This window comes from Neomonachus schauinslandi, chromosome X (assembly GCF_002201575.2).
Source record: "Neomonachus schauinslandi chromosome X, ASM220157v2, whole genome shotgun sequence".
In the NCBI taxonomy this organism is placed as follows: domain Eukaryota; kingdom Metazoa; phylum Chordata; class Mammalia; order Carnivora; family Phocidae; genus Neomonachus; species Neomonachus schauinslandi.
Window position 1 is genome coordinate 38,495,337 of NC_058419.1, and position 21,972 is coordinate 38,517,308.

The window sequence follows — 21,972 nt, forward strand, 5'->3', positions numbered from 1 at the left end:
ACCCAAAGAACAAAGAATCCAATCAAGAAATGGGCAGAAGACATGAAAAGACATTTTTCCAAAGAAGACATCCAAATGGCCAACAGACACATGAAAAAGTGCTCAGTATCGCTCGGCATCAGGGAAATCCAAATCAAAACCTCAATGAGATACCACCTCACACCAGTCAGAATGGCTAAAATTAACAAGTCAGGAAACGACAGATGTTGGCGGGGATGCGGAGAAAGGGGAACCCTCCTACACTGTTGGTGGGAATGCAAGCTGGTGCAGCCACTCTGGAAAACTGTATGGAGGTTCCTCAAAAAGTTGAAAATAGAGCTACCATATGATCCAGCAATTGCACTACTGGGTATTTACCCCAAAGATACAAAAGTAGGGATCCGAAGGGGTACGTGCACCCCGATGTTTATAGCAGCAATGTCCACAATAGCCAAACTGTGGAAAGAGCCAAGATGTCCATCGACAGATGAATGGATAAAGAAGATGTGGTATGTATATACAATGGAATATTATGCAGCCATCAAAAGGAATGAGATCTTGCCATTTGCAACGATGTGGATGGAACTGGAGGGTATTATGTTGAGTGAAATAAGTTAAACAGAGAAAGACATGTATCATATGATCTCACTGATATGAGGAGTTCTTAACTGCAGGAAACAAACTGAGGGTTGCTGGAGTGGGGGGTGGGGGGAGAGGGATGGGGTGACTGGGTGATAGACACTGGGGAGGGTATGTGCTCTGGTAAGCGCTGTGAATTGTGCAAGACTGTTGAATCTCAGATCTGTACCTCTGAAACAAATAATGCAATATATGTTAAGAAAAAAAAAAAGAAGAAGAAGGTAGCGGGAAGGGAAGAATGAAGCGGGGGAAATCGGAGGGGTAGACAAACCATGAGAGACGATGGACTCTGAAAAACAAACAGGGTTCTAGAGGGAAGGGGGGTGGGAGGATGGGTTAGCCTGGTGGTGGGTATTGAGGAGGGCACGTTCTGCATGGAGCACTGGGTGTTATGCACAAACAATGAATCATGGAACACTTCATCTAAAACTAATGATGTAATGTATGGGGATTAACATAAGAATAAAAAAAAAAAAACAAATCCCCATTCTACCACAGTGTGCCCTCAGGCAAGTTACTTCTCCTTTCTGAGCCTCTGTTTCATCATCTGTAAGTGTAGGTGATAATAGTATCTGCCTCAAAGGGTTATGGTGAATTTTTTCCTTTTGATTGAGTTTTGACAATAAGATAATACGTGAGTTTAGCCCAGTGTTTGATACAAAGCAAGAACTCAGTAAATCTTAACCTTTGTTACCCAAATGCTAATTTCTGGCTTAAATGTACCACTTCTGGGAGAAAACTCACAAAACTGGGTGTGTTTGGGGGAGAAGAGGCCGTTGGGTGGCCTCTTTGCCCTGTTGCTTGTGAACAGGACTCTCTTCCCCATACAGAGTTACCCTCTCTGTTGTCCACTCCTAGTGGTTGAAAGAGCGAGGTCCTCTAAGGACAGAGATATCATCGAGTTCAATAACCTTGTCACAATTCAGACCAGAAATAAAAACTTCTCACATGCTACCCTGAGAGTGCCCTGGCTCCCAAGTTCTGCCATGACAGATAAAAGATTTGGGTTGGGGGACAGTGGGAAGAGAAGCATGTGAGCTCTTGAGTAGAGAGCTCAGCTTGTAGTGTTGGGCTGGGAGCTCTTTGAAGGCTAAGTCTACATCTCATACGTCATCCATTGTGAATCTCACCCTCACGCCTTCAACACAGTCAGCACACAGAATAAATCTATTTGGGGGAATGGAGATTGGGGCTAGATTACTCTGACGATCTGGGAATAGATTTGAGGACCTTATGGATATAATCAGCCCAGAACCACCTTTGGAAAGCAAAGTTGGAAGTTTCCCTTCTCCATTATATACACCCTTCAGCCTCTGGATCAGGCTGTTTTGTGAGACATTTCCTCCCTAAGTCTTTCTTGACCCTCATTTTAACCCATTTCACCTGTTTACAGATGTTGGGGTATACTATTGTGGTAGGTCTTTAAGATCCTGCAGGTGTGCCCCTGACTGGTCTCTTGAGGAATCAGACTTTCCCACAAAATTAGGAATGAGACTCAAGATAATAACCAACAGGGCTGACACAGGCAAAATTTTTGCCGGTAATAAACAACCAGTTGAGCTTGACTGGTACACACCAGCACTGATTATCAGCCCTGAAGAGAGAGACATGCCATTATTTTGATCTTTGGTTAGAATTTAAAATTCACTAAGGATTTTCATCATTAACATCTCCCCCACCCAAGCAATTCATTCATCTTCTTATGTCTGGTGGAGAGGTTATTTCTGACCTTGGATCAACCTTAATGTTTTTTAAATTCATTTCACAAACATTTATCTGATAGCTACTGTATTGGGAACTTGGCTAGGCATTAGGACTATGAAGAAGCCCTCTAGGAGCTCCCAATCCAGGGGGCTCTGTTCCCCATAGGGAGTTGTGCTCATTATTGCTCATCCTTTGTGGTTGAAAGTATGAGGTCCCATAAATGTGGAGATATCCAACAGTATCCATGTCACAATAGAGACCAGAAATGGGGGCAATTTATAAGTCAGAGTGACACCTTCCCTAATGGGTATAAGTATGAGGCACAGATGGAAAAAAACAATGAACTCAATCTGAAAGTGTTAACCAAGGCTACAACAGAGGAGGGAAGACTTCAATTGGGTCTTGAAGGTAAAGTTCATCAGAACACAGGAGTGGAATGTGAGAGGAGGGAAGAGGGAATTCCAGGCAGAAGGAATGGCATTTTCCAAATCCTATGCCTGACAGGCTATGTGATATATGTTTGTAGAACTGCAGGAAATTTACTGCAGCGTCAGGTGAAAACAGTGGGCGATGGGGGTATAAAGGCAAGGGCTAGATGGAGAAAGGCTTTGCATGCATCACTTTGAAAGAGTTCTCTACATTTACTGACTCCATTAATTCCCATTCATTTTTGACTCACTGTGGTCCCTTAACTCGCAGCCTTACTCTGAATCCAGATCCAATGAACAGATCCTTTTCTATTTTTAGCTTACTTGACTTCTCAGTGGAGCGTGAGATGGGCTAAACACTTTTCATCCTCCAAACTTCATCTCCCTTGGATTGTAAGATACCACCCCATCTCTTGGATGTTGCTGTCTCACTGGACTTGTCATGTAAGTTTTCATTATGACCTCCTTCCTCTCTGCCTGACCTTTAAGTGACATGGATTCTCAGTGTTTTGTCCTGTCTTCTTTCTTTACCTCACAGCTCTCTTTTGTCAATCTTCTACATGTCTTCCATTATCCTCTATCAATTGATTACATTCACATTTCTATCTCTAGCTCAGCTTTCTATAATGAGATCCAGTGTGTCTAATTGTCCACTGGGTATTGCCACTTGTATATTCTACAGACAATACCAGTTCACCATGTCTAATTGAATGTGTTATATCTCCATCCCCTTCCTCCAGTGTTCCTATCTCAGAGACTTGTATCATTTTCCAAGCAGTTGCCTAGGTCTGAAAAGCTCAAAATCACCCCAGAGTCCTTTTTCTCCTTACCTTCTCCATCCTGTCAGTCACCGAGTTGTTGTTGGTCCTACTTTCTTAATCTCCTTGACATTTTCTAATCTTGGTGGAGTTTGATTCCATTCTTCTACATCTTTACGACCCCTCTCTTGTCATCAGTTCCCATATGCGATTACTACAACAGCTTCCAACCTGGAAGCCTCCAGTCTTACCCACTTCCAACCTGTTCATCACACTGCTCCTTGAGCAATCTTTTAAAAATGGAAATTTGGTTATGCCATTTCTCTGCCTAAAACTATTGTCTACAGGATTAAATCTAAAAACCTATGAATGACATATAAGGCTCTTGGTGACCCGTCCCTTGCCTTAGCTGACGTCATAGATTTGAGCAGAACAAATGTCTTGGAATTCCAAGTATCTAACAGATCCTTTTCTTTAAAAATAATTTTTAGGGGTGCCTAGGTGGCTCAGTTGGTTAAGTGTCTGACTTTGGCTCAAGTCATGATCTCAGGGTCCTGGGATCGAGTCCTGAGTAGGGCTCCACGCTCAGCGGAGAATCTGCTTGTCCCTCTCCCTCTGCCCTTCCCCCTGCTAGTGCCCTCTCTGTTTCTCTCTCAAATAAATAAAATCTTTAAAAAAATAAAAACATTTTTTAAAAAAACCTCTGGGTCTTACTGTACTCTGTTCCTTCTGCCTGGAAGGCGCTTAGAACCAACCCCCTCATAACCCCATTAACCTGGCTAACCTTTCTTCCAATACTCAAGTTGGAGAGACAGTCCCTTCTCCCTTCTCACCTTCCATGAAATCGGAGTTTGGGTGATCCTCTCTATCTTCCTCTGCTGAGCTACTTAAATCATACTATATATTTTTTAAAGATTTTATTTATTTGACAGAGAGAGAGAGAGACAGCGAGAGAGGGAACACAAGCAGGGGAGTGGGAGAGGGAGAAACAGGCTTCCCGCTGAGCAGGGAGCCCGATTCAGGGCTCGATCCCAGGACGCTGGGGTCATGGCCTGAGCCAAAGGCAGACACTTAACGACTGAGCCACCCAAGTGCCCCAAATCATACTATATTTTTACTCTGCATTGCCATTATTGGTTTTTTATCTGTGTCTCTCTCCAAGAGGCATTATGGTGGAGAAAAATGAGCACATTTTAAACTATAATAATGATAATGATAGTAATATCGCTAATATAATGCTAAAAATATGCCAGACCCTGTCATAAGCGCTTGCTGTATGTTTATCCATGTAATCCTCAAAATGCTGTGAGGCGGGTAGCTATTGCTGAAGTTGAATCAACAGGACTTGGTGATAGATTGAATATGGGGGCAGAGAAGAAGGCAGAATCTCAGCTGACTACCAGGTTTCTGACTGGAGCAAGGGGGCCAACGGTGGATGGAGGTGCCATCTGTTGAGATGAGTACAGGCAGTACAAGAAGAAGAGGCGTTTTGGTCAAGGTAGTGGGAAGAAACTTTCAGTTTGGGGACTGCCATTCCTTGCCATTCTTTTGTAGTGAATCTTTCCAGAAGCTTCAGGAATAAGGCAAGTAATGAATTTTTCCTTCTAATTGACAGACATTTGGAAACACCGCCTCAGGAAAGCAGGCTAATCTTCCAACATTTCTTCACTAGCTTGCTGGAAGCAGGAGGGCTATGTTTTTGGGACCCTGGCCTCTTTGTCACCTTATGCTCTGGTGTGCGGCTCCCAGAAGACAGCGAAGACACCATGGCCTTGCGGCCTTCAGGCTCCTGTGGTGCTTGCGCCTCCTGGCCCTCACGACCATCCCGCAGCAGGTGTGGGCGCCCCCTTACAAGATAGGGGTAGTGGGCCCTTGGGCTTGTGATCCGTTGTTCTCAAAGGCTCTGCCTGAGGTTGCTGCTCAATTAGCCATTGAGCGGATCAACAGGGACCCATCGTTTGACCCGGGTTACTCTTTTGAGTATGTGATTCTCAATGAAGACTGCCAGACTGCCCGAGCCCTTTCCAGTTTCATTTCTCACCACCAGATGGCCTCAGGATTTATAGGCCCTGCCAATCCTGGCTACTGCGAGGCCGCCTCGCTCCTGGCAAACGGTTGGAACAAAGGGATTTTCTCTTGGGCTTGCGTCAATTACGAATTAGACAATCAAAACAGCCACCCGACCTTTTCTCGGACAATCCCTTCACCCATCCGGGTGCTGGTAACGGTCATGAAGTATTTCCAGTGGGCTCACGCCGGAGTCATTTCCTCCGCTGAAGACGTTTGGGTGCACACGGCCAACCGAGTCGCAAGTGCTCTTCAGAGCCGTGGTCTACCTGTAGGGGTCGTCCTGACCACAGGACAAGACAGCCACAGCATTCGGAAGGCTCTCCAGCAGATTCGCCAGGCTGACAGAATTCGCAGTGAGTGCTTTCTCCCCGCGGAGGTTTAAACGCGGCTTGGGGCGGGGCGGGGCGGGGGTGGGGGGGCTAATATTACAATCTCCAAAAGGTCTCCTACCCTCGCACCCTAGGAGAGCACGTTACTCCCCAGGTTTTCAGGCGGCCGCCCTCTTTCACTCACACTCAGGCTCCAAGACCGTCCAGCTTCAAGGGAGCCTCCTTTATGAACGAGATAAAGGTACAAAGAACTCGGTGGTTAAAATGCCCTTCGGTCCCAGTGCCTACTCTCAGCATCATGGGAGCCACCCCCCCCCCACACACACGCCTTTAGGACCCCAATAGTTTCAGATCACCCAAAGAGGGGTGCTCTTATGGCTCCATTTTGGTCCATTCTTGTCACCTGCTTCATCACATTTCACTTGGAACCTGTCTTCTGTGGACTCCATAGTATACATCTCCCTTCTGTCCTCTGCCTCCCCCCCCTGCCCCGGGCCTCCCAAAACAGGGCTTATCTGTTTGCAGCACACAACTAGCTGATTCGGAGGGACCTAGCTGATAAATAAAAGCATATTAAAATGAGGAGACAGCCCAGATTTTAACCTTTCCCCTTCCAAGAGAAGGTTGATGTTCAAAGGTGATTCTTGCAGAGACAATGGACAAAGCATGAAGCAAAGGGCTGACCCAGCAAAGCTACCATCACCAGAGTGAGCTGAGTAGATTTGGGGGAAGAGGAGCCCTTCCTGGTCCTCTTGAATCCGATGTCTCTTACTTATTCTTATTGCCAAGCCCTTGTGGCACTTGGTTTCGATATTTTCTATTCCAGTTTTTTTTTTAATTAAGATTTTATTTATTTATTTGACAGAGAGAGACACAGCGAGAGAGGGAACACAAGCAGGGGGAGTGGGAGAGGGAGAAGCAGGCCTCCCGCGGAGCAGGGAGCCTGATGCGGGGCTTGATCCCAGAGCCCTGGGATCATGACCCGAGCCGAAGGCAGATGCTTAACGACTGAGCCACCCAGGCGCCCCTCTATTCCAGTTTTTTAAGGCCCGACTTTTTTCTGGAAAGTGGCAGTGATTTGTGGGAACACTGCTCATTTCCCCATTGCAGGCCACTCCACCGCTTGAGAACGGACAACTCAGAAACTACTTGTCAAATTGATTACTGCTAGGATTAGTCCTGGTTCCAGTCATTTTCTTAACATAACAATGGGTTTGTTAGAGAATGGTCCGGGTTAGCCTGGCCTATACACAGAAGCCCATTTTAAGGTTCAAGTGTCACCAGTCTTGGACCTTAATTATGATCATTATGGGAAGATGAGGGCAAGAAGTTTTAGTTCCTGGAACTACAGTAGTCCGCTTCCAGCTCCGGCCTACAAGATCCTGTAATGTTAAGCAATCAGTGTGGCTCTGATTACTTCATAATAGAGCTTGATACTTTCACAGCAGAGCACAGAATCATTTGGAAAGATATAAAACCATTTCCAGAGAGAAGTCATGCCAGAAACAGGCTCACAGATTTCGTATCATAACTTTAGAATATGTTACAAATCTTCACGAAGCCCAGTGTCTCCTGCAAGCTTACATTCCAGGAGTGTTTCACATCCCGCCCATTCTAAATAGTATACTCTTTGAAATGACATTTTGGCCTCTACCATGAAATGTTAAATAAATCCAGGCTCTGAAACTCTCTGGGCTGTCAGACTGAGAGAAGTTAGGATTGAGTGCTCACCACCCACAAGTCCTTTGAGGCAGAGAGGTAGCAAATGTACATATCATTGCCTTCCTCTTGGAGATTCATTCCTTTAGGTCAATGGTTCTCACTCTGACTGCACGCTAGAATTACCTGGACATCTTTTCAAAATGGTGCTAGAATGCCACCTCCAGAGATTCTGGTGGTCTGCAGTGGGGCCCCAGCAGAGGTATTTTCAATAGCCTCCCAGGTGCATGTAAAATGTAGCCAGGGTTAAGAACCACCGCTATAGGGGCGCCTGGGTGGCTCAGTCGGTTGGGCATCTGCCTTCTGCTCGGGTCATGATCTCAGGGTCCTGGGATCGAGCCCACATTAGGCTCTCCATTAGCCGTGAATCTGCTTCTCCCTCTCCTTCTGTGATCTCTCTTGCTTTCGCTCTCTCTCAAATGAATAAATAAAATCTTAAAAAAAAAAAAAAAGGAACCACTGCTTTCAGTTAATGAAAATGCAAATAAATGTTCCTTACTTCGGGTTGCCAGTCATTTTGGTCTTAATATAACTGTGTTTAATCAGATTGCTTTCTTTGTAACAGTCTGCATCAGCCCATTAAAGGAATGGAAGTTTTAAGATGGGGTGGGGGAGAAGCCTAGGGAGGAAGGTCTGTGGTTATGGAGCAGAGGCCGACCCTGGGTAGGGAGGACAGCAAGGGGAAGTGAAGTAGGGACTCAGAAAGGGAGAGAAAAGGGAGCAAAGACAAAGCTCTGCACTGCAGGATTTTGCCTCTGGTTTCTGACAAAACATAGGCAGACTCAGATGGGGCATGCTGGGACCTCAGTGACAGGAGTCGGAATGTGGGTAGGGGTGGGGAGCAGGGACACTGAGCCATCAGCTGGGCTGTGGCCTGAGTATGACCTCTGACAGTGTGGCATATCCAAAGGTGTGCGGTGCTCACATTTGGTATAGCCAGTTGGTGGCATCGGAGGGCACGCCAAAGCCGTGGGTGGGGTGTGACGCTAGGAGTTGCGGAAGGGGAGTGAGTCAAAGTAAGATAGCCTTGTTGTCGGGTGAGAACAGTGTCCCCGCCAGTAGAAGCATGAGAAACAGGATCCGGAGTATGAACATAAATAGACTTTCAGGACTTGAACCAAGCGGCCTGGGGTATAGGGCCCAATTCCCATCCCAATAGAAAGTGGGAGATCTGGTGAGAAACTGAGCCAGAGGCCAGTGAATATGGACTGGGGCAACAGGGCAGTGAGGAAGGTTACAACACATGAAGCACAGCATATACCAGATCAAATCTCTGACTGATTTTTCTAGCCCCTCTTTTCTGGTCGGGCCAAGACAGCTGAAGTATTCCTAGCTGTTACCTATCTTGATTGAAAAGGCACTAAGCTTTTTGTGTGAGCTCAGCTGAGCCTCTTCCCTATTCTGCTGGATATGAGGCTACTCCTTACACTGTGGACCCCCACCCGAACCTTCAGAGAAGGACCTTTTGTGATGTACAAAATGCGGTGGAAACTAAATATCATATTGTAATGAAGCATTCCTAATTTGAAAGGATTTAAAGGCATTCCCAATGGTTCAACAATTGGTTGGGCATCTGCCTTCTGCTCGGGTCATGATCTCAGGGTCCTGGGATCGAGCCCACATTAGGCTCTCCATTAGCCGTGAATCTGCTTCTCCCTCTCCTTCTGTGATCTCTCTTGCTTTCGCTCTCTCTCAAATGAATAAATAAAATCTTAAAAAAAAAAAAAAGGAACCACTGCTTTCAGTTAATGAAAATGCAAATAAATGTTCCTTACTTCGGGTTGCCAGTCATTTTGGTCTTAATATAACTGTGTTTAATCAGATTGCTTTCTTTGTAACAGTCTGCATCAGCCCATTAAAGGAATGGAAGTTTTAAGATGGGGAGAAGCCTAGGGAGGAAGAGGCCCAGCAATAATCTGGCAGTAATAAAAATAGTTAAAAGATGGTTTTTGTCTGATCTGCTGCTCACAATAACAGTGATCCCAGCCCCGTGTGGTGGTGGTATGGAGGAATGGTGGTGGGGAGGAAGGGGAGAGAAAGCGAGTCTACTACGGGCTGGTGTGTGGCTTCTCGTTTCTGTAAATTTAGGTTTCCAATTAAGAAGTATCGCTGGCACCTCAATGGAGTCAGAAGAACCGTCTCTCTCAGAAACAGGTCTAAATTGTGCTTACACGATACCGATACCGAGGCAGTACTAACATTTAATAGTAAAGATGATAATAGCAAATAATAACGGCTGTGGGCTCTTTGGACCGGAAGCAGCAGGGGAGTTATTAGATGCTGCCATAGAGACAATGAAAGCAACCATAATACCACTTTACATGTGAACAGCTCTCTACAGTTTACAAGGTATTTGCATATGTTTAATCTCATTTAATCCTCAGGATTACCCAGAAGATAGGTATTTCCTTTCAGGTTTTACAACACCTGTGAGCCTCACCTCACAAGTAGGTAGGTGTAGGCCTTCTTAACAACAAACAATGGGGTAAGTGAAGTCCCAGAGAAGGGGAGATTCGGCGTCTCCCAGATGCTCAGCTCCTTTCCTTGAAGCTTCAGAAGCAATTACCAATAATCTTTGTTTCTGACAGAGTCAAATAGGAAAGATCGTAATCAGAGACAAAAGGCCTCAATTCACAGTTGGGGCTGCTGTACATATTTATGGAGGTTGTACCTGGCACCGGGGGATCTAGCTGAGTGGGCAGGAGGGCCAAAACCCAGTTCATTCTCTACTTAAACCATGAGCCCTGGTGGACGTTTTGATTCCATGGTATAAAAGAGCATCAACTCACCGCGTGGAGCAGCGGTGGGATTGCAATTCCCCAGAAGAGGTTTTTTGGTTTGGTTTGGTTTGGTTTGGTTTTTGCTAATTCTCACAAAGGTTAACAGGAGGCCCCACTGAAAAGCTCTTTGGAGAACTTTTCAAATGGCTATTTCAAATTCTCCTCTCCTCTCATCACCTTTTTGCCTATGGATGTTTGGCTGACTGTGAAATCCTTTCCATTTGGGCTTACCGGGTTGTTGAACCATTGGGAATGCCTTTAAATCCTTTCAAATTAGGAATGCTTCATTACAATATGATATTTAGTAAATAGAACACAGAATGGTCTTCTCTTGTTTGTCCAAAATTGAAGACCTTATTACTATGTTATTGCCAGGGATCTGGCTAGCCTCTTCCCACCTATTGAAAATTATTGTACATTAAAAAAAGACAAAGAAATAATAGCAACATTGGTAATAGCTAATATTTCCTGAGAGTTTATTGCGTGCTAGTCATTTTGCAAGGGCTTTGTACAGACCATCTCATTCAGTTCTTGCAACATCTCTATGTAATAAGGTTATTATTTAACACACTTTATGGATGAGATTTCAGAGGCCAAAAGAGGTTGAATAACTTGCCAAATGTCACACAGCTAGTGAATGGGAAAGCCAGGCTATGTACTCAGGTTGGTCCAAAGCAGTGCCTCTCAAACCTTGGTGTTTACCAGAATCCCCTGGAGGGCTTGTTAAAACACAGATTTCGGGGTTCCCCTCCGGAGTTTCTGGTTCAGGAAGGAAGCAAGCCTGGGGAAGGGCCCCAGAATTTGCATTTTTTAAAAAGATTTTATTTATTTGACAGAGAGAGAGAGAGAGATCACAAGTAGGCAGGCAGGCAGGCAGGCAGAGGGAGAGGGAGAACCAGGCTTCCCGCTGAGCATGGAGCCCAATGTGGGGCTTGATCCCAGGATGCTGGGATCATGATCTGAGCCAAAGGCAGATGCTCAGCAGACTGAGCCACATAGGCATCCCCAGAATTTGCGTTTTTAACCAGTTCACAGTGGTGCCCGTGCTGCTGGTCCAGGGATCACTCTTGGAAAACCACTGGTCTAATGAAAGACTTATACTCTGCTGCCTCCTGTCTACCTGAAGTATGTCCCCAAAGCATACTCACTTGAGATCGTGTGTGCCAGATAAGGTGTATAATTCGGCTCTTCCATTTTTCTTTCTTAATTGTTGGGTCCACTGATGAAATTCTTTGAAGCGCCCCAAGGTAGCCGGTGTTGGCCTTATTTTCCTACAGTAATAACAACAGTGATACTGATAATATTGTGGCTAAGAGCCTTCGTGTTGATAGGGCATTTGGTATAGGATTTGGTATGGAAAAGCGTAAGTAAATGTAAATGGTGAAAGACCACCTGCTCTCATGAATGGGTCCGATATCAGTAATGATAAAATTATTGAAGACCCAGCACAAGAGGAAGTCTCTAAAGAGGCATCCTGCATCTAAGCTTTCAACATTTAAGAGGCCTTATCTGTGTAGCAGCTGTAAAAAGTTGAAGAAAACATATGTTGCAAGGTGTGGAGAAATATTAAAAACTTATCTCAAGCTGGGCAGTGATGTGAAAGCAATAAATGCACTTGCAGTACCAGTTTTATTGGGTATGAGAAAACACGATCTGATGTAGGTGGTGGTCTCTGGACTTAAAGCCAAAAATGTGTGTGTCGGGGTGGGGGTACCCTTAGCTGATAGAAACAGTCACACAGCGCCCAGAGCCACGTTCTTACATTGTGCTTTGAAGCCGCCTGCACCCAATCACACTAGGGGGCGGAGCTTGGAAACAGATTCCAGAGCCTCCCACTCTCTTCTTATGCATCCATTTTATAGACTGAATAGAAGAAAGCTGACAGGAAGAGGGTCTGGATGTACTTCTTTCACAGAAATGTATGGCCAGATGGCTGAACCCTGGGGGAATGTGAGACTTGGGATAAATCACAGAGCATGTCCCCTCCCTTCCTCTGGCTTGTGTACCTTCCCCCCCCTCAACATTTGTTAAAACAAAATAGGTTAAAATAAATGTCAGTGATAGGAGATGTCACAAAAGGGTTAAAATGAAGATAAAGAACAGTAGAATTTGGAGGGGGGTGTTTCTGTGGATTGGGAGCAATACTGTGGGCTCACAGTATGAATACGACTCCTAAGGACTAAGGACTTAGGTGTGAGACTGAGCCCGTTTTCCTCCACTAAGGACTCTATAGCCAGTAATCTGTGAGAAATAAAGAAGTGAACTTCGCCTTCTGAGAAACACAGTTCCTCTATCTCAAGGAACTATCAGACAGAATATTTCAATATAAGAAGAAAAGTGGGAGTTGAGCGACTTAGTAATAGACTTTTCCTGGAGTTTCATGATGTTTCTTGCTGCTAGTGTTGAGGGTGAAAGAGAAGGTCCTGGACAGGCTGCCCTAGTGGGTACCACAGTATGAAGACATAGCCGCTGGGTGTCTTCGGTGGGGCTCAGGAAGCTTAGAGAAAGTGCTAGTATCATATTGTGGTGAGCTGGGATCTCAGCAGGATGTATCTCCTGATCCTTGTTTTGGCTATAGGGTGGCTGACTGTTAACAATCGGGATGGAAACTTACAAATTAGTATTATTCAGTGATCACCCATTGACCCAGGCCTTGTCTAGGATTTAAGGTTTCTGTCCACTAATCCTTTCCTGACAACAACTTACAGGTAAAATCCCATTTTAATGAATGTAATTTTGCGATAATAAAGCTATTTAGTAAAATCATCATGTAGAACAGATGCATCCACAAATCCCTGTTCACAAAGCACTCAATCTACTAAATTAAGATGCTGTTGTTTGAATTCAGTATTTATGCTTTCTACTTTAGTCATGTTCAATGGCAAGGTCTTGCCATACAAAAAATGGAGGAGACCGTGATCATACCCTCTCGAGGCTTCCATTTTCTCATCTGTAAAATAATGAGGGCAATGAAAGGAACTAGTAGGTCTCAAAGAGTCTTCCCAGTTATAAAAATTCTGACTCTTTGTCTAAGATATCCTTAGTATGGGCCAATGAAAGAAAAATTACAAGGAGAGATTAAGGTTGAGGGTAAGGTCTTGAGCATAATTAATGACACTAAGCATTAAGGACAAGTATGGTAGAATTTACCTGCCCAGTAAATATCACTTCAACTTGTTTTTCCATACTAACCATCAAAATATGACCATGCCTCTCATCTCAAGGAACCCACAAAAGATACCCAAGTGTACAACCTCTCTGAATTTTTCAGGCATTCATTTAAACAATGTTCATTGGGTGCATAAGATGTACCAGGATACAGAGATAAAGAAGACACAGTCCTTGACCAGTCATTGGGGACAGGCTGATGCTGAGAAAGGGGTACAGTATGATAATGATTGTTTTTTTTTTTCAAGATTTTATTTATTTATTCGACAGAGAGAGAGAGAGAGACAGCTAGAGAGGGAACACAAGCAGGGGGAGTGGGAGAGGGAGAAGCAGGCTTCCCGCCGGGCAGGGAGCCCGATGCGGGGCTCGATCCCAGGACGCTGGGATCATGACCTGAGCCGAAGGCAGACGCTGAACGACTGAGCCACCCAGGTGCCCCTGATAATGATTGTTTAATAGCTGGTTCGTGGAAGGAAAATAGCCCTGATTTGTAACGTTTGCCAATTTTCATGGAGTGATTTCCATAATTACTCCCACCATGCCCAATTTCAAGCTATCAGTCTGACACTGACTAGCGCACAAAATCCCTGAAAATTGAACCACAGGCTCTTGTGAACCAGCACCAACCAGCTCCAGCATACTTCTGAAGGGGTGTGACCTTGGGAGAGGTGGCTCTCCTCAGCTGAGGGCAATTCTCAGAGAGGTGTTAGCTATCATCTCCTAACACCGCCCCACCCCCAGCAGCTAGGAGAATGAGAGCTTCAGTCGTGAAGGCTGCAGCTGGATGGTACACCACGGCACCCACTGCACATAGTGTATGTTAAAGTATTTGCTGTGTTTCAACCAACACAAAGCACTTAATTCCATTTAACGTTCCATCTAGTGAAGTAATTTAAATATTCCTTGAAATGTAGTAAATACAATTTTATCTCTGTTGGGTAATCTTGGTCAAGTCACCTAATCTCTGTTTTTGTTGAAGATGCCAATATTGACTTGCTTGCTAAGGATCCTGGTGGATGGACTGGCCAACTAACTGAAACACCTGACTTAACTCGTTTTTCCCCCTCAGTGGACCTGTTACTGGACTAATTTGACCAAACTGATTCACGTTTAATGGTGTAACCAAATTTAAGGACTTAGATGTCTTTGGTTCTAGATTTTCCATCTAAATCCAGCTCTTTGCTTGTCAAACCTCTCTGGCACTCCATTTACCCATTATGCAATATGTAATTATGAACAAAGGAGGCTGAATTCCTTGTGTGGCTCATGAACTAGCTCCAAAGATATCCCAGAGTATTTGAAGGAAGATTTAAGGATCAGAATACATGTAAAACCTATTAGGGCAATTATGTTGAAGGAACTAATGGTCATTTGAAAACTCAAAGTTACACTGTATGTGTGTGTGCGTGCATGTGATTTAAATCATCTTCATAACTTGCTAGTTACACCTTAAAAAACTGGAAGGTATCAGCTCTAAGTCAAAGGGGAAAGTTTCTGGGGGTATTTAACCAGTGTAAAAAAATGACTTTGGAAACAGATGAAGAAATATGTAAACGCCAAAGACCAGTCATTGAACGTAGCTAAGCGTATTCAGTCCCTGAGATTAAAGGTTCCGTGTAAGCACGTATAATTAATATTTACCAATAGCAATAGGACCTTTGCCTTTCTTCAAGGAGCTCAGAATACTTGCCAGGCATTATCTAATTAAACTACTCAATGTACCTGTGAAATGCTTTGGAATCTACATTTTAAAGATGTGGGCACTGAAGCACAAGTGGGCTTAAACTAAACTCATTTAGCATGCCAAGGGCGAAATTGGATAGAAGACTTTCAGTCTCATGATCTTGCTGCCATTCTTCAACCGTGGCCTCCTCTAATCCACTCTATTCTAGCATGGCCTTGCCAAACAACATAGTTTCGTAAGTCTAGGAGGAATTAAATAGACTGCAAAGTAATTCCAATTATAGGGAAGTTAGATTTTTAAAAGTTGAACATATCACCCATAATATTATTAGCATTTAGAGGTCAGTGTGAGCTAGTGCCACTCATTGTCTACAATGGCCACGGTAAGGGTGGGAGCAGTTGTGCAAAATCTATTGGAATGTTGTTTGCAGGAGCCGGGCCGTAAGTAGCAGTGGTGGCTCTGAGAATGTCCCCCATCCTCTCCCTCTAGCCTTCTTATTCTTAGGTACTAATAATAGCTACTATTTTTTGAGCGCTATGTGCTAAGCCCATTATACGAATTGCTCCTTCAATCATCACTACCACCCCATGAAGTACATATTTATGATCTCCATTTTATAAACGAGGCAGAGAGAGGTAAAGCAATTTACCTAAGGGTATACAGCTAACAGTAATTAGTGATGTTAAGATATAAACCTGAATCTTCCAATCCCAAAGCCTGTTCATTATGCTACCTCCCATTTGCTAAATACGTTCTTGTTCCTGTCTAACAGTAGGCTCTGCAGGCTATATACGTATCTGTTACATCCCTATGCCTAATCCAGAGTCCCTGAACATACCTCAGCCTTAGCTCAGGGTTTCAACATCTTGATCATCTTAGAGGCATAAGATAAAAATCGTTTACCAGTTGGTTATAACACATTTATTTATTTCTCCCTCTGTGGTTTTTGGAATTCTATTTTTCTAACATATTACCGCCATAACCTCCCTGCTTTGTTGGTTTCAGTAATCATCATGTGTATGCATTCGGCCTTGATTGGGGGAGAAACTCAGACGCATCTCTTGGAATGGGCTCATGATCTGAAAATGGCTGATGGAACCTATGTCTTTGTTCCCTATGATGCCCTGCTCTACAGTTTACCTTATAAGCATACCCCCTACCAGGTCCTGAGGAACAACCCAAAACTCCGGGAAGCCTACGATGCTGTGTTGACCATTACAATGGAGTCCCAAGAAAAGACCTTCTATCAAGCCTATACTGAGGCAGCAGCTAGCCATGAAATTCCTGAGACGCTGGAGTCAGATCAAGTAAGTGCAGATTTACAAGTTATCATAAGCAGAGGCCCTCAAACGTCAGGAAGGTCAATATTGTTCCTATGAGAAGCCTCTATTCTACAGGCAGCCCAATCAAGAGCAGGCAACCACGCACAAATTAAGAACACCTTTTGTTTGCAGAAAACATTTCTAAAACAAAGACACATCGTTGAAGCATTTTTTTATTGTCAAGCCACCCACAATGACAGCATGCAGCCATGAAGAATAAATAAAAATATATTTAAGAACAGGAGAACAAAGCTTTTATATATACTAGTACTGTTCAAGGGAGCTAGAGAAGTCTTATTTCTGACCCAAGTTCAGCTGGTTTGAATAGTTCTAAATCTATTCAAAATAAAAGAGAGCTGGTATATGAGACCATATTAACTTTATCATTGATAAACCTGGTATTAGAGAATGCGGCTTCTGTTCGTAGGCATTCGAGCTTCCCAGTACTGAATCTGAGGATTACCCAGACTTCTCCACCTAGTCAACAGCATTGCAGGACCACCATATTCTGGCACCACAAAGGCATGCCTTTTGTAAAATGTACAGCCCGGAGGAGCATAGTGGGTGTGGGCTTGCTATAGGTAGCTGGCTCCCAAGAGAAGTTAGGAGGGACTGGGCCACACATCTTTAGTTCTCCTTCCAAATTAACCAGTAAGGTAAGTCACTCCTCCTTTGTGGGAAGGAATGAGTAAGGGGACGAAGAGAGGTCAGGTGTGTTTTTGCTAGTAGAGCTATCTCGGTATGAAAGGAATCATTTGGAATGGGGAAGAATTCCTCCCTTCTAATATGCGAGACATGATATTTACATGTGTATAAATGAATATATGTATAAACATATTTCAGATTCAAATCACAAACACTTAAGGGCTGGAGAAAGGTAAAGGAGTAGGGAGGGGAAGAAAGCAGAGAAAGGAAAGACAAAAACAAAGAGGAAACATCCAAAAAAGACAAGGAATATGGGAAGAAGGTGGTGAGGCCGAAAATACCAGTTAGATTTGAGAAAATACAGAGGGGGTTTTTATAGGTTGGAGGCTAGATGTAGAAGAAGGCAGTCATTTTTAGAAGTATTTAGAATAACACGTAAGTAGGATTAAAAGTTCTAGCATTTGCTAGCATAGTGTATTAGTTATAATGCTTCTGGCTGTAAGTAATAGACTGTTCAACACAAAATGGCCCAAGTGATTTTTTTCCCAAAATTTGAAGGTATGGGTGCTCAAGGGGCAGTTAATTCATCAGCTCAATGATGTTATCAATGAACCAGGTTCGACTCATCGTTCCACTTTACAAGCCGTAGCATGCTGTCTTGCCATCGTGATTTGGTTGGTCTTATGGTCCCATGATGGCTGCCACAGTTCCAGACATCACATATTATAGGTGGAATGGTCTCCAGATAAAAATGGGGAATGACTTTCTCTTGTGCCTCTTTTTAAGAGTGAGGAAATCTTTCCCAGAAGCTCCTCAAGCAGACTTCTCTCCATACTTTCCTGATCACATTCATGTCTCATATGCATACCTAAATCAATACTTTAGAAAGAGGAACAAGACCATCATGATCAACCCTATGGCTGTTGGAAAAATGTGAACAGAATTGAAATTCTGTTAGCAGGGAAGAAGGCTGTCAGGTAGGCAGCTGATAATGTCTAACACTCAACGTTCTCCATGATATTCTCCTTTATATCCACCCTTTATTTCTTTATCCTGTGGACTGCTTCTGCCTCTGAACAAATGATTCAGATAAGACTTAGGTTTAGTTTAAGTATGGATAACAAAGATTTTGCTGATTCTTGTTCTAATAAAAAAGTGACTAGCAGAGATATTAACAGGGCAGATTTTGAACTTGATTGCTACTGAGATGTTTATAATAAATCTTTCTTTTAGGAGACACACACATGTTTAAAAACAAATGGTCAGTTTGGTCAAGAATTGCAAGAATCCCTCAAACTGCTAAGAATTGTTGCTCAAACCAGTTGTTTGGTATATTTATAGGCAAGCAAAGAGATGGTGAATTTTTGTACTTTTTAGCCAATGATATGGCACCACATCGATACAGACTAAGTCTTTTTACTTTAATCACGAAATTGAGGGAAGGAGAAAGATGTGTGTGTTTCTGTATTGTAAATCATACATACATATGAACAGATATTTTGATACAAAAAACTCAGATCTTCTACTCTTAATATTTGATCCAATCTCTTTGTGCTTGTGGAAAACATAAGGTAATTAAGGCAAGGAAAAAAAAAGACACCTTTATCTTGGTTGCTAGGCAGCCTGCACTCTGCTTTAGACAAGAAAATAGAGCTAAAACAAAGAATCTAGATCTTATAAAACAGCTTATTTGGATGCATTTCCACCCCCACTTTGCAGGTGCCTAAGGTATACCCTCATAACCAAAGATTGAGAGAAGGATGAGACAGTTATCTTCAGATTTCTGATAAACAAAACCCCCTTTTACCTAAAAATTAGTTTGCTAAATTTTTGAAGGCAGCTGGTATAGCAGAAAGAGCATATGATAAAGAGTTAGCCACACTTGGGTTGAAATCCCGGGGTTCCACTCTTACTAGCTGTGTGTCCTTGGGCACATTACTTACACTTTTTTTTTTTTAAAGATTTTATTTATTTATTTGAGACAGAGAGAATGAGAGACAGAGAGCATGAGAGGGAGGAGGGTCAGAGGGAGAAGCAGACTCCCCGCCGAGCAGGGAGCCCGATGCGGGACTCGATCCCGGGACTCCAGGATCATGACCTGAGCCGAAGGCAGTCGCTTAACCAACTGAGCCACCCAGGGGCCCTACTTACACTTTTTTGAGTCTCAGTTTTTCCATCTGTAAAATGAGTTAGTGATCTACATCTTCTGGGATTATTGCAAAGATTTAAACAAATCACACGTGTAAGGTAACTAGCAGAATGTTTGGCTTACAGCTACCTTCCTTTCCACTTTTTCTTCCATGGGGCCAGAATGACCTCATACTTACCATCTAAGTTACAATCTGATTTCAGCCCCCTAGTCTTGAAGTTTTCTGATTCCTGGCAAAAAAATCTCTCAATAGTTTCAGCTTTCAAGATTATTTTGCTTTCAGAATTCCAAATGGTATTTTCTTAGATCAAATGATGTAGTGCATTGTTTGCTTGTCCCTGGGCTCCTGTTGTTTTTGCCCTGTTCAGTCAAGAGATCAACAATTATTTGCTGAGCACCTGCCATGTGCCATGCATTATGTTGAACTCCAGATAGAACAGTAAACAAGACAAGATTTTTGTCAGTGGTTTGTTGGAGCCGGTTTACAAAAGCTGATGGTGTGTACCTTTTCCCAGTTCTGTGTTTAGTGACATTGTATTGGTAGCTAGAAACCAGCCATCGGGAGTATTTACACCACAGAAATTGGTAAATGATACAAGTAAGAGTTATTTTCCTTCTCATAGAGTTAAACACTTACTAGCACATCTCTTCTTCCTGATCTTATAGGGTGTAAATTCCAGTGAGAGAGATAGTAAATGAATAAACAAATGTATGAAAAACATGGCCATATTTCTCTCTTGCCCAATAACTTCCAGTGGAATTGAAATTTCTATAGATAGCAGTGGTTTGCAATCTCTTTTAATTTATGCCCTTACTTCTTTAAAAAGTAAAACCAAAGACTGTCAAAGTAATATGTGCACATAGTTTTAAAGGTTAAGAAATGCTAAAAAGTTTGTGTCAACAACAAAGCAGTTCCTAGGCCTCCCCCCGCCCCCACACCTTTTATCAGAAGCAACCACTTTCTTGTCTTTTAGCTCTTTATTCTGGTATTTACCTCTGGGTTTGTAAATACCATACTGCCACTGGTCTCTCTCTCTCTCTTTTGGTATCTCTTGATTAATCAACTTATTTATTAAATATTGAGAGAGAGGGAGTGAGTGGGGAGGGACAGAAGGAGAAGCAGAGAGAATTTTTTTTTTTAAGATTATTTATTTTGAGAGAGAGAGAAAGAGAGGGTAAGAGCATGGGAGAGGGGCAGAGGGAGAGAGAGAGAGAGAATCTTAAGCAGACTCTGTGCTGAGCACCGAGCCTGATGCAGGGCTTGATCTCATGAGTCTGAGATTGGGGCCTGAGCCGAAACCAAGAGTTGGATGCTTAATGGACTGAGCCACCAGGCACCCCTTGATTAATCAAATTTAGACATTATTTGTTGACTTTCTCTTAGACTTGAGTATTTTTAGCTCTTATATACTTCCTTATGCGCCTTCAGACCTTCAATATAGGTACACCGCAATTTTTTGTTAAATTCATATTTGGTATTTTTAATATTATACCTATCTAAATATCATTGATTGCTGATCCATGTGGTATACTATGGTAACAATTCATTCTGCATGTAACTTTTGATTTTTACTGGGGTTGATAATTGCTTTATTTTTAAATTTGTTTACCTTAATTTGAATTTCGAAGTCTTTCCACATTGTCTGATAAAGCTGTAGAATTCTCACAGAACAATTTTATACATGGCAAAAACCCCTTATCAATTTCATTTGTTTTTCCTGAGGCTCTCTGTCCTCCTGTTCCAATCTAAACTTATTGCTCTCTAAAGCTTCTGCACAACTGTTGTGCTAAGATCTCCCTTTTTATCACCCTGGAAGGTCCCTTTCTCTTTTTTTTTCTGTGCTGAATCCACTATTCATGAATCTTGTGACTCCCATTTTTTCCCCCAGTTTACTCTTGTTTTGGTGGAGCACATTCTCTAGTGAGAAATGTACACAGAAGGTAAATTTTTGAAATTTTGCATGTCTGAAGGTCATTAGTCTATCTTCACTATTGATTGATAGTTTGAGTATATAAATCTAGGTTAAAAAGTCATTTTCTCTAGAGCGCCTGGCTGGCTGTCGGAGGAGTATGTGACTCTTGATCTCGGGGTTGTGAGTTCGAGCCCCACATTGGGTGTAGAGATTACTTAAAATCAATCAAATCAGATCAAATCTAATCGTTTTCCCTTAGCACTTTGAAGACATGGCACACTGTCTTCTTATTTCCATTGTTGGCACTGACAACTCCAAAGCCATTGTTATTCCTGAGTCTTTGATGCAAACTCTTTACTCCTCCCCATCTCCCCCAGAAGCTTTTAAGATTATTTCTTTATTCTTGATGTTAGGAAATTTCATGATGATGTCTGGGTCTTTGACATATATTATGCAGTATCTACTGTGGGGCCTTTCAATCTCAGTCCACCTGGGAAATGTTTGTATATTATTTATTTGATAATTTCCTCAACGACATTGTCTTTGTTCTCTCTGGAAATACTATTTGTTGTTTATAAGATTGTCTGGGTTGATTTTTTTAATTGTCTAATTATTTCTCTTGTATCATCCATATTTTTGCTATGTTACTCTTCCTAAAAGAGCTTCTCAGTTTTGCCTTCTCTTT

At 42.9% G+C, this 21,972-nt stretch overlaps 1 protein-coding gene across 1 annotated transcript in view; it reads left to right on the top strand.

Annotated features, from left to right (window-relative positions):
- The first annotated feature begins 5,201 nt into the window (after nucleotides 1–5,201).
- The window catches only part of GUCY2F (guanylate cyclase 2F, retinal), an 86,836-nt gene continuing 70,065 nt past the window's right edge, over nucleotides 5,202–21,972 (top strand). The window contains exons 1-2 of the mRNA XM_021678327.1: nucleotides 5,202–5,931; nucleotides 16,264–16,565. Coding sequence (XP_021534002.1) covers nucleotides 5,202–5,931; nucleotides 16,264–16,565 — 1,032 coding nt within the window. The remainder of the gene's footprint in view (nucleotides 5,932–16,263; nucleotides 16,566–21,972) is intronic.